Source organism: Cetorhinus maximus, chromosome 22 (genome assembly GCF_964194155.1).
Source record: "Cetorhinus maximus chromosome 22, sCetMax3.hap1.1, whole genome shotgun sequence".
Taxonomy (NCBI): domain Eukaryota; kingdom Metazoa; phylum Chordata; class Chondrichthyes; order Lamniformes; family Cetorhinidae; genus Cetorhinus; species Cetorhinus maximus.
This window is the reverse complement of record NC_135900.1, coordinates 17,326,064-17,339,273: the sequence shown is the minus strand read 5'-3', so window position 1 is coordinate 17,339,273 and position 13,210 is coordinate 17,326,064. Positions and strand designations below refer to the sequence as shown.

Sequence of the window (13,210 nt, the reverse complement as noted above, 5' to 3'; positions counted from 1 at the left end):
GCAGCTGGATCCTGGATTTTTTTAAAGGATCAATCAACATTGGGCGATAGGGTGAATTGACTTTTTTAAGGTTGTTGTGGGTTGTTTTATTTAGAATGTTGATTGTTTTAGAATGTTGTAAATTGTCTCAGCTGTTGTAGTGGAATTTGCCATAGCTGTTAAAATGTGAGCAGAGTTTGCAGAGCAGGTTGTTGGATGTGGATTGGCCTGAAGGTGCATCAGTAAGATGGAAGCCCTTAATAAAAATGTTTCATTTTTTAGATTTGTTGTTTCAGGGCATCAACCAGGCAGGGATAAGCCTCATGGAAGAGCTGTGTAATTGTAATAATGTTGATTTAACATAGTGTGGCGGAGGTATGAACTCTACTGAGTGCCTTCTTTACTTGTTATTTCTGCTTCCACTGAAGATTTGTGCCATACCTGGACGATATCATTGGACAGTCTCTGAATCACTTGAGATATACCGATTGCAGATCACTAACACATTACCTTCTAGGGCCAGGTGAATGAAAATTTGCTTGTTGGACTGGCCTTCCAAGCAAGAGATTTAGTGCATAAACAGGATAATTTCCATATAATGGGCTATTTGTTCAAATCCATGTAACCAAGATTGGAGGAAGTTTAAGGACCATTTTTAAACCCAAATGAACTGCAGTATTCCTAAAGGATTATGATAGTTATGGTGAAAAATGTAAACCACACCAAGTGCAAACAATGGTGTTCTCATTGGAAGTGACATGATGTCAGTTAATCAAATGCATTCAGCTATCAGGGAAGATTTTAATTTGGATCTTAGGATGACATGCAGACTGCTTAAAACTGTAACGAACATGAGAAATGATATTAAAAGCATTATTTAATTTTGAGGTCGTGTGTGTAGTTAACCCAGTTGATATATTTATATATATCTATATATCTATATTATGTGTGTGAGAGTAAATAAATAACCCATCCAAATGGGTTAGCTAAACAAAGGGAGCTGGGAGTGCAAATATAGAAATTACCAGAAGTAGCAACACCAGTTAACGAGGCCATTAAAAAAAAATCACACTAAAATTTGTTGGCTAGAGGGATAATTGAAAAGTAGAGAAGTTATGTTGAACTTGGATCAAACCTTGGTTACAGTGTACAGTTCTGTTTGCCATAATACAAAAAGGATTCAGAGGTACTGGAAAGCATTCAAAAAAGATTTACAAGGCTGATGCTAGAAGTTCAAGGTTCCAGCTATCAGGAAAGGATGAATTGGCTGGGTCTCTTCTCACTTGGAAAGTGCAGGCTGAGGGGTGACCTAAAATTATGAAAGGTTTTTACAGTCTAGACTCAAGAATGTATCCACTTGTGAGGAAAAGCAAAAGTGAAGGCCAATAATATAAGATAGCCACCAAGAAATCAAATAGGGAACTCAGAAAAAAACTTTGTGGTGAGAATTTGAAGCTCACACCTCAAGGAGTGGTTGAGGTGAATAGTATAGATGCATTTAAGAGTAAGCTAGATAAGTATATGGAGGAAGAGGGAATAGAGGGTTATGCTGATAAAGTTGGACAGGATTGCAGGAGGTTAGAGTGGAGCATAAAACCAGCATGAGCTTGGTGGGCCAAATAGAATAAGCAGTATAGAAACAGACTATGTAAAAAGTTGAGCAGTCACCTGTGAATGCAGACCTTTCTCAGCTGGTACTGACTTCTGTGATGGGTGTTTCACTAATATTCCCCTTGCAGTGAAAAGTTGTAAGGGGAGGGACGTGCATTGACTTTTTAGAAATCAGCTTAACAATCTGTGCAGATGGAAGATCGCCTGGAATGCTCTTGATAATTGGCCAAATCAATAAGATTTTGAAGTTGTGCAGATATTTCAGATAACAGTGGGGGATGATTAACATTGATGCAAATCCAGCTAAAATTCAATTTTCGGTTCAATTTTGAATTTCTCACTTGCTTTAAAAATTGAACTGGGATGTTATAACCGGAGGATTTTCCTTATTCTAACCATGTGATGTGAGAGCTGTTGAAATATAGATTTAAATAACTGATGAAGTAATTTTGCATTTCGTTGCTTCTTCAGTTTTAGTTATTGTAAATGTTTCTTAAACATTTTTCATTCCTCTGTTTATTCAGGAAATCTAGGCTACATGGGTGGCTTTCTTTTGGGTAAACTGCACAAAGATGTAATAGCTCAATATATCTGTGTCTTAACCTGCTTTTTGAAGTCACAAGAAAAAGATTGGCAGTCCAAAGATGTATTTTTGGCACCTTCAGCAATTTATCCCTGCTTCTGGGGTTGATTCCTGATTTTGCACTCTACTTTGGAATTGTTTACAGAACAGGTTATGGATATCCTCTTGTTGTAGTCTGCTCCCTGTGGTTTGGAAAAACATCTATTCTGTCTTAAATTACTTAATTGCAAATGGTTTGCAGTACTATGTGGTGTACAGTGGCGACTGGTTGGAATTGACCAGTCTATAAGACAAATTAAATTTGTCCTCTGCTGCCCTCAAAATAAATTAGGCAAGCTGCACATTAAGGCAAACCACACAGTGCACGTGTTGGGGTATTACCGTTTTTAAAATTCATTCATGGGATGTGGGCATCGCTGCCAAGGCCAGCATTTATTGCCCATTCCTAATTGCCCTTGTCCAGAGGGCATTTGAGAGTCAACCACATTGCTATGGGTCTCATATGTAGGTCAGACTAGGTAAGGAAGGCAGATTTCCTTCCCTAAAGGATATTAGTGAACTAGATAGGTTTTTACAATGGCTTCATGGTCATCATCAGACTTTTAATTCCAAATTGTTTTAAAATCCAAATTTCACCATCTGCCGTGGTGGAATTCGAACCTGAGTTCATTGCATTACCCTGGGTCTTTGGAAAACTAGTCCAGTGACAATACCACTATGCCGCCATCTCTCCTTTGCTCTGTGCTAATCATAGAAAACTATACAAATAACATCCCAGAAATAATTGTGAATGGAGCTGAAAGGCAACTTAAAAGCCCAAACACCAGGGAAAGGGTACTGAGAAAATTATTAGAATTGAAAGCTGACAAGTCCCCAGGTCCTGATGGACTTCATCCTAGGGTCTTAAAGGAAATGGCTGCTGAGATAATAGATGCATTGGTGGTAATTTTCCAAAATTCCCTAGATTCTGGAAAGGTCCCGTCAGATTGGAAAATAGCGAATTTAACGCCTTTATTCAGGAAAGGAGGGAGACAGAAAGTAGGGAACTGCAGGCCAGTTAACTTAACATCTGTCATAGGAAAAATGCTGGAATCTGTTATTAAGGAGGTTATAGCAGGGCAATAGGAAAACCAAGGTGCAATCAGGCAGAGTCAGCATGGTTTTGTGAAAGGGAAATCGTGTTTGACTAATTTATTAGTGTTCTTTGATGAAGTAACAAGCAACGTGGATAATGGGGGACCTGTGGATATGGTGTACTTAGTGTTCCAGAAGGCATTTGACAAGGTGCCACATCAAAGGTTACTACACAAAAAAAGAGGTGGTGATGTAGGGGTAACATACTAGCATGAATAGAGAATTGGTTAGCCTACAGGAAACAGAGGCATAAAATGGGTCATTTTCGGGTTGGCAAGATGTAACAAGTGGAGTGCCACAGGGATCAGTGCTGGGTCCTCAACTATTTACAATCTATATCAATGACTTGGATGACGGGACCAGAAGCATGGTTGTTAAATTTGCTGATAAGACAAAGATAGGTAGGAGAGTAAGTTATGAAGAGGAAAAAAAGAGTCTGCAAAGGTTAAGTAAGTGGGAAAAAATTTGGCAGATGGAGTATTGTGAGAAAATGTGAACTTATCCACTTTAGCAGGAAGAGCCAAAAAATAGCATATTTAAATAGAGATTTCAGAACTCTTGAGGTGCAGAGAGATCTGGGTGTCTCTGTACATGAATCACAGAAAGTTGAAGTGCAAGTTCAGCAAGTGATTACGAAGGCAAATGGAATGTTGTCGTTTATTGCAAGGGGGAGTAGTAGTTCCGAAGAAGAGTCTAATTGATCTTTCTCCACAGATTCTGCCAGACCTGCTGAGTTTTCCCAGCACTTTGCTTTTATTTCAGATTTCCAGCATCCGCAGTATTTTGCTTTTATAAAAGCGGGGATGTTTTGCTACAATTGTACAGGGTGTTGGTGAGATCACTTCTAGAGCACTGTGTACAGTTTTTGTCTCCTTATTTAAGAAAGGACATAATTGCATTAGAAGCAGCTCAGAGAAGGTTCACTCAACTGATTCCTGGGATGAGGGGGCTATCCTATGAGGAAAGGTTGGGCCTGTAGCCATTGGAGTTTAGAAGAATAAGAGGTGATCTCATTGAAACATACAAGATCCTGAGGGGACTTGGCAGGGTGGATGCTGAAAGGATATTTCCCCTTGCGAGAGAGACCAGAATTAGGGGAAGCAGTTTAAAAATAAGGGGTCTTCCATTTAAGACGGGGATGAGGAGAATTTTTCTGGGGGCCATGAGCCTGTGGAACTCTCTTCCCCAGGGAGTAGTGGAGGCTGGATCGTTGAATATTTTTAAGGCAGAGGTAAAGAGACTCTTGACTAACGGGAGTTTAAGGGTATGGGGCTATGCAAGAAAGTGGAGTTGAGGCCACAAGGACCACAATTAAATCAGCTGTGATCTTATTGTATAGCGAAACAGGCTCGAAGGGCCAAATGACCAACTCCTGCATCTAATTTGTATGTTTGTATGTACTAAGCCCTGGAGGTAAGTAGGGGGAAAAGGGAGGAGATGCTTGGGAGGGATGGCGAGAGTGGGCTAGCACACATTGCAAGCTCTGACTGGGACAAATTAATTTACAAATCTGGGTTGGAAATAAGCACAGGAGCCTTATTTCAGTCTTGAAATGGGGCCTGGTGTCATTCCAGGTGATGTAGGCCAAGAGAGGCCTCGACCAATTTATCAGATGGCATATCAGACATGGATCTCTGCCTTGAGAAATTGGTATTGCTGCCCCTGTTTTACACTTGTAAAATTGGCACAACAATATTGGATTCAGACCTAATTAACTCTGCTTTTAGTTGGTGAGAATAAATTAATTTAGTCTATGGATGACGATGTCCCTCCAGAAAAAGAAACGCTCTAAAATAACTTGGCATAACATTTTTGTTTTATTTTGCCATAAAATAATCCTTAGGATGTTTCATTAGAAAAAGATGGAAATGTTGACATTTACCTACATTTCTTTTCAACCATTACCAGCTTTCCCCATGTTTCAATGACTTTAGTGCTATTTTTTCTCACGCCATAATCGTAGATTTTATTTTGTTTTCAGGATGTGGGTAACACTGGGCAGACCACACTTATTGCCCATCCCTAGTTTCTTGATGACTGACTTGTTAGGCTATTTCAGGTGGCATTAAGAGTCAGCCACATAATATTGACTAGGCTCATACATAAGCAATTCTGAGTAGGGGTGACAGGTTCGTTAGCATGAAGAACATACAATGATATGGTAATTTAATGTTTTTTTTTCCCTGGTGCTGGTCACAAATAGCCAGATTTACTGAGTTTTGCTCCACAAGTAGTTATGGTGGGATTTGAGTACATGACTTCCAGGCCATAGTGTTGTATTACCAATTTGCTGGCCTGACCTCATCTTTCTCAATGCAACAATGAATGGGCTCTGACATGGAGCTGGTCATCCTTAACCATCCACTGATCCATATATGGGTTTTCCCCATTATCTGCCACATGGGACAGGATATGGATAGTACAGGCAGTAATGAAACCTGCTGCAATTTAAGTTGTTGATTAAGTTGAAACTCTGTGAAATGCTGTGTGGTTGATTAAATTGCAACCTTTTATTTTCAATGGACAAATGTGAGACTGGTCATTGTCAATTCAAATACAAAAAGAACTCAATGATCCATATTGTAATTCCATGTGATACTCCATGCTCTACATTTGAGACACAATATGAAAATGTATTTTCATTAAATATAACACCCTGTGACAGAAATATCTTGGATTTAAAAACCGACAAAAATAGTTGACAGACTTAAGACATTATGGAAGTAATGCAACTTCGCCTCAATGTGTAGAGTACTTTTCATTAAGGTTATAAGGCACTGTTGACACAATTTTTGCGACGCTAACTATAAACATAATTTTTATTTGTGCTAAATTATTTCCTTTTTCTTTTAGATTATATTCGACAAAGCTATGGACTTAATACAGAGTTTGTAACACTTAGTGACTACAATAAACTGGTGCTTTCCCTTTTGTCTGGACTCCCTAATGAAGTGGATTTTGCAATTAATGTTTGTACTCTTCTCTCAAATGGGAATAAGCATGTCATGCAACTTGAAAAGGACCCCAGAATCACCACCATTTTGCTTGCACATGCTGGAGTTTTTGATGACAGTAAGTTATACAACTAAATGCTATAATGCATGTTGACGATATTTGTTGCGTTATTAACTATTTCATTTTCAAATATATTGTTAAATATTTTTATTGACTATCAAGAGCTCAAAATATGCAAGTTCATTATTTGTTCTTCATAATAGCAGAATAAGATATCATCCAAATGAGTCCAATCTACTGGAAACTCCACCTGTTAAAAAGTTTGATGTGAATTGTGCCATATTATTGATATGATGTTCTTGCACAAAACTTCTGCCAAGTATTTGTAGGTGTTGTTCTGGAATAGCTTATTTTCTTTGCTCCTATTATCAGCAACATTCCTCATTGTTAGAAAATTGGGAATTGCATTCATAGCCATCATATTTTAACAGTCTTTTAATGTCGGTTTGTATTTTTATTATTATGTCTTTTACAAAGTTTTGTGACAATTTAGACTTGGGCCCACCACCACTGCCACCTTAGGGTAATTAGAGATGGGCAATAAATGCTGGCAATGCCAGTGTTGCCCACATCCTGAGAATGAATAAGCATTATTATTCACTACATCTGCTATGGATTTTTCAGTAGCATTCAACATGCACAAGTGCAACGTATCACTCTATAGGTCAGAGTACTGAAACCCTCAAAAACAATGCAAAGAGTGGGGTAACTGAGAGAAGAATCTATATGTTGAGGACATTCTTGAGATGGAGATTGGTTCCTACTGGTCCATTGTACCAAATTTTATCAGGAGCAAATGACCCAAGTTGGTAACACGAGCGCTTGGAGTCATTGCTGCCAAATGAAGACATTAAATTGCTACAAAAAGCAATAATCAAAACCCCAGTGAGATGAGTATATACTACAGGTAAAGAAATGTTAGTTTGCAGACATGCCTGGCTGAGATTATTAGATTTTCTCTTAAGAGTCAAATGATTGATAATTCTCCTACAGCGAAGACCACACCAGTGAAAATTCCATGAAATGCTGCCAAAGTTTGATAGCATTTATTGGCATGGAATCAAAGGCAACTTACACAGCCAGACATACTTTAGGGCACACATGTTTCCTTTTCTAGCAGGAGGAACTTTATGCCCAGCAAGTCTATCACCCGTTGGCTCATCTGGTTAAGGCAGTGAGTAGCTGAGTCATACCGAAAAAGCTATATTGAAACAAACGCACGATTTATTTTTCAACCATCGTGTAATACTTCTGCATTTATCAGTATAAAATTTCATTGGCAAAAAGCCTGCCCAGTTGCAGGACTGATCAAAACACATCTGCACCTTTTTAGCTGCATCCTTCATTTCTACTTCTCTCTTTGTTTTAATGTCATTAACAAATTTGGTTGAGTGAGATGTAACGATTCAATTTGTACACTATACAAATAGGGCGATCAAATATAACTGTACTGGAACTGACTTGCTTGTGCATAGGACTTAGGAGCAGGAGTAGGCCATTTGGCCCTTCGAGCCTGCTTCACCATTCAATAAGATCATGGCTGATCTTGGTCCCAACTCCACTTTCCTGTTTGTTCTCCATAACCCTTGATTCTGTCTATCAAAAATCTCTCTAACTCAGCCTTGAATAAATTCAATGACTTATCCTCCACTGCTTTCTGGGGAAGAGAATTCCACATGCTAATGACCCTTTGAGAGAAACAAATGTTTCCTCATCTCCGTCTTAAAAGGGAGACCTCTTACTTTTTAAACTGTCTCCCCCAAAAGAAGAAACACCATCATGGTATCCACTCTATCACGTCCCCTCAGGATCTTATATGTTTCAATAAGATTACCTCTCATTCTTCTAAACTCTAATGGGTATAGGCCCAACTTGTTCAATCTTGCTTCATAAGATAAGCCCTTCATTCGAGGAATGAGTCAAGTGAACCTTCTCTGATCTTTACATTCATTTGAACTTAAGTTGCTTTGAGTATCCAAGTCATTTTTGTAAATTAGAAATGAGAGTCCAATTACTGACTACTGTGGAACCCATCAATCTGCCTTCTCAAACATGATATTACATGTTTGAGGTAATCTGGGCTTTGATTTTTTAAATCACCTTATCCAAACATTGTTCTGTCCTGGATTCTTGAGACAGACTTTTATAGACCTTGCCAGCGGGTTTGCAGGCAGCGGGTCCTGTAAATTTCCCCATGTGGCCTTTCCGCTGCCCTCACACCTGCCCCAACCTGTCTGCAATGTTATGTGGGATGGGCAGGCAGCCTGCCAGCCCTCGCCCCAATTAATGGCCACTTAGGGACCACTTCCCATCCTGGCCACACTTTTGAGGCCAGTGGGAGGGGACCAGGGATGGGGGAGAAGTGAGGATTATCCTGCTCGAGCTTCAGGTGGAGGTGCCTCCGTTACTGGCCCCCTTTTTGTAATCGGGCACCCGCTTCTAGGTCTGGACCTTGGAGCTCCCTCCCAGGCTGACTTTCAAAGCACGATCTCCTAGCCCCTCACCCCCACACCACGGACCATCCTTCTCCTCCCTGCTATGAGACCCCGCGCTTACCTTTATCTTGGGGCTCCAGTACTTGGACTGGTGGGACTGCTTGTAGTCCCAGTAGCCACCTCTGCTTCCAGTGGCGCTGCTGAGACTACAGAGCTGCCAGCCAATTGCTGTTTGGAGCATTTAACATCTACAGAGCATCCCTGATCGGCAGGGATGCGTACCCTGATGACTTCTCTACCATTAGAAAAGTTCTGCCCTTAGGTTTTTAGGTTAATTTTCCACACGGAACTCTATCAAAAGTATTTAGAATTTTAAAATAATCGGGACGGCATTCTACTTAACTATTTGCTTGAAAAGGTTAAAGGTTTATAGGGTAGAATCTCTTTAATCCAACTGTTTATTATTAAGCTGCTATATAGGAACTCCTACATTTTACCCTCTATCCAAAGATGCTTCTCTCTTCTCTGTCCATTTTGGAGATTGGTATATTTATTTGCAATTGACTTAGAAAAGTGTACTTCTAAAGTACTTTTAATACTTCTGGATTAGTGCAAGTATTTGCTGATGATTCAAATATTCACTTTATTTCTAACCCACTGTGTCTCCTACCAATGCAATATGGCAATGCAAAATGGCCACCGATACCTGTCTGCGTGAGCACACTGGTCCGCATGTGTGCAGAAACCTAACAACGTGTACACAGTTTACCAAACACACTGCCAATTCATTTTGCTTCCCATCTCGGTTATGGCAATATGCTCTTAGCTTGCGGATTCCATGGATCCAAAAAATAATTAATTTGTCTGCGGGTTGCTCGGAATTTCTAGCCCACAAGCTTTTATCGCCACTTGGAGAAAGTGTTACTGAATTTTATGAGGAGTGACGGGGACAATCCAGAATCGTTACTGAACGCCGATGCTTCAACTCACTTTTTTATGATTCCTGTTGTCTCACTATTTATAAGCGCGGTGAACATATGTTGCTGAATATTCAGTGATCTGAAAGATTCAGTCAAAACAGTGACGAGAACTGTTGCAATGTTGTACTGAACTCACTTATAGCGGTTTAGAGAAGGGGCAGAATCCTCTCTTAAAACGCCTGCGTATTCTGTCACATTCTCAAATCCCTTCGGTTTAATTAATCAATGAATTAATAACTTTGCAGAACTAAATATGATTTTACAAAGTACTGGCAGCCACTTTATTTTGATGCATGACACATGGTTCTTTCAAGTAAATAAGCTGAGTTCATGTCTCACAATGCCTCCTGTAAAAATGAAGGCCATGAATGCGCCCTGCTGCCCATTGCTCCCTATAAAGATGGCAAACGTGCATGCATGGTGTTGGCAGCAAGTGCAGTCTTTCTAATCGAATTATCAAATGAACTTTTTGGAAGTGTTTTCATCCTTATTTTGTGTACTGATCTACTTTTTTGTGCAATGTAAATTGACAGCAACGAGGAGATTTGAAATAAAAATGACAAGTCTGCTGATTGTCCCTCTTTAAGTTGTGATTTCTAGTTTTCAGATGGTACTGAAGTGAACATTAATGTTACAGTAATAAACCTATTAAGTTAGTTGCATTAGACATGACCTAGCCATTATTAATGCATGTTGGCTTTCTCTTAAGTGTTCAGTCACTTTGTCCTTAATTATAAATTCCAATAATTTCCCCAAAACAGATGTTAGACTACAAGACCTATACTTTCTGGATTCTCTTTCTCACCTTTCTTAAATAATGGGATTGCATTTGAAATTTTCAAATCTAATAGGACAGCCCCTGAATTGAGAGAATGTTAGAGGATTATGGCTAATAGAGGAAATAGACACTCTAGAGTCAGCTAAATCTTTGGACAGCTTTCCTCAAGGTCTGCAGCAAATACTGTCCCTTGTTACTAATTGCAAAATTGCGTTCATATTGCATTTTGTTTTTTGTTGCATATTTTTCATTTCACTTCCCACTTTCTTTCACTTAGTTTAACACATTAATTGTTCTTTCCCCTCTTCTAATTTACTCCAAGATTTAATTAGAAATGTAGTATTTTTCTTGTGTAATTATTTTAACTAACACTTAGTACATAAAGAAAACTAGAAGCAGTTTTAGTTCTGTTTTGGGGATTGAATTTGGCTCTGTTACTTATTTTTAATAAGACTGCCAGGTTCTTTCACAGACAAATAAGAATCTGTAAGAAACTGCATTGTGGTATTCAGCATTGCACACTTGGATTGTTTGAAATGGTTTAAGCATGCTTTTAAAATATGCATGATTTAGGAACACTGGAAATAGGACTTAGAAGCAGAAGGTGGCCATTCGGCCCTTCAAGCCTGCTCCACCATTCGATAAGATCATGGCTGATCTGGTTGTGGTCTCAACTCCACTTTTCCTGCCTGCCCTTCATAACCCTTGACTCCTTTGTCTATCAAAAATCTATCTAACTTAGTTTTGAATTTGTCCATTTTTTTTTGGTTAACCATTGGAAGAAAGTAGTTGAAAAATAAGGAAGGTACTTGTTGATTCACTTGCAATCATTGACCAACAAATAATTATAAAAATTATTTGTTACAGCATCACTTTTGATGCATAAGCATGCAATATTTTCCTTTTGTTAACTGAAACAGTATAGAGTATTTTTGGAAAAATAATAGCTCTTGTAGTTTTAGCATATTAACAGTAAATGCGAAAGTAATTAATGAATGTTTAAACGCTAATTTTAAGCATTATGACTATACTAGCTGTATTTGTGCTTATTTGTACTGATATGATTGTTTACAGATTTGGGTACCTTGTCTTCTGTATTTGGAGCAGAATGGAAAGAAAAAACAGGCAGAGATTTTGTTAAGGTAAAAATATGATGCTTAATAGACTGATTAAACAATAAATTGCACCTGTACAAATAGTGTAAGATTTATAATGGCAAATAAAATCTGTCAAGCTAATTACGATGGGTTGATTGATATGTACCAATCAGCTGAAATATAACAGCTATTATTTTTGAAATCAACATTGATAAGCAGTGGCAATTGCACTTATTGTAATTTCTTCATTGGTCTGAAGGAAATAGTTATGAGCATGTACACAGTGATGTCAAGTGTGGTTGATAGAATGAATGGTCTAATGGGAAAATAGGAACAGGAGTAGGCCCCTCGCCATTCAGTAAGGTTGAAGCTGATCTTTAACTCCATCCACCCCCTTGGCTCCATATCTTTTTATACCCTTGTCTAGAAAAAAAATCTTTTGATCTTAGATTTAAAATTTTTAATTGAGCTAAGATCTACTGCTTCTTGTGGGAGAATGTTTCATATTTGTACCACCCTTTGCGTGAACAAGTGTTTCCTAATTTCTCTCTGGAATGACCTGGGTCAGATTTTACAGTTATGTTGTCTTGTCCTAGACTCCCCCATCAGCAGAAAATGTTTATCTTTTCTAAAATATCCATCTTTTCAAAATCCTAAAAACTGCAATCAGGTCATCCCTTAGCTTTTTTAACTTTATATACTAGGGAATAAAACCTAGTTAATGTAATCTCTCCTCACAATCTACCCGTTGGAACTCTGGTAACATTCTAGTAAATCTGTGCTGCACTCTTTCCAAGGCTAGTATTACCTTTCCAAGGTATATGACCAGAACTGTACATAGTAGTCAAGATGTGGTCTAACCAGGAATTTATATATTTGTAGAAAAATTTCCTTTCTTTTATATTCTAGCCCTCCAGTTATCCAGGTTGACATTTCATTATGTTTTGTGAATATTATACTAAATTAACAAATGTAATTTTTAAAAAAATCATCTTTATGTTGTTCTGGATCAAGAACCCAGAATTCTGAAGAGTAATCGGCAAACAACAGACCGATTTTTATTCTCCTGAGTACCATAGAAAAGTTATGGTGCAGAAAGAGGCCATTCAACCCATCGTGTCTGCGCCAGTGAAAAAGAGAAAAAAGAAACTAGCTGCTCATTTTAATCCCACTTTCTAGGACCTGGTCTGTAGCTTTGCAGGTTACAGCACTTCAGATGCAAACCCAGGTACCTTTTCAATGAGTTGAGCGTTTCAGCCTCAACCGCCAACTTAGTGAATTCCAGATGCCCACCTCCACTCTGGGTGAAAAAATTTTTCCTCATGTCCCCTCTAATCCTTCTACCAATCACCTTAAATCTATGCTCCCTGGTATCTGACCCCTCAGCTAGGGGAAACAATTCTTTCCTGTCTACCCTATCTAGGCCCCTCATAATTTTGCACACCCAATTAGGTCACCCCTTAGCCTCCTCTGTTCTAAGGAAAACAACGCTAACCTATCCAATATTTCCTCATAACTGCAATTTTCAAGCCCTGGCAACATTCTTGTAAATCCCCTCTGCACAATCTCCAGAGCAATTACGTCCTTCCTGTAATGTA

General features: G+C 38.7%; 1 protein-coding gene across 3 annotated transcripts in view; it reads left to right on the top strand.

Annotated features, from left to right (window-relative positions):
• The window catches only part of arid2 (AT-rich interactive domain 2), a 110,963-nt gene that overhangs the window by 43,460 nt on the left and 54,293 nt on the right, over positions 1 to 13,210 (top strand). For 2 of the 3 annotated variants that reach the window (XM_078567854.1, XM_078567851.1), the window contains exons 5-6: positions 6,161 to 6,379; positions 11,590 to 11,657. In XM_078567854.1, coding sequence (XP_078423980.1) covers positions 6,161 to 6,379; positions 11,590 to 11,657 — 287 coding nt within the window. The remainder of the gene's footprint in view (positions 1 to 6,160; positions 6,380 to 11,589; positions 11,658 to 13,210) is intronic. The other variant, XM_078567853.1, reaches the window with a different exon arrangement.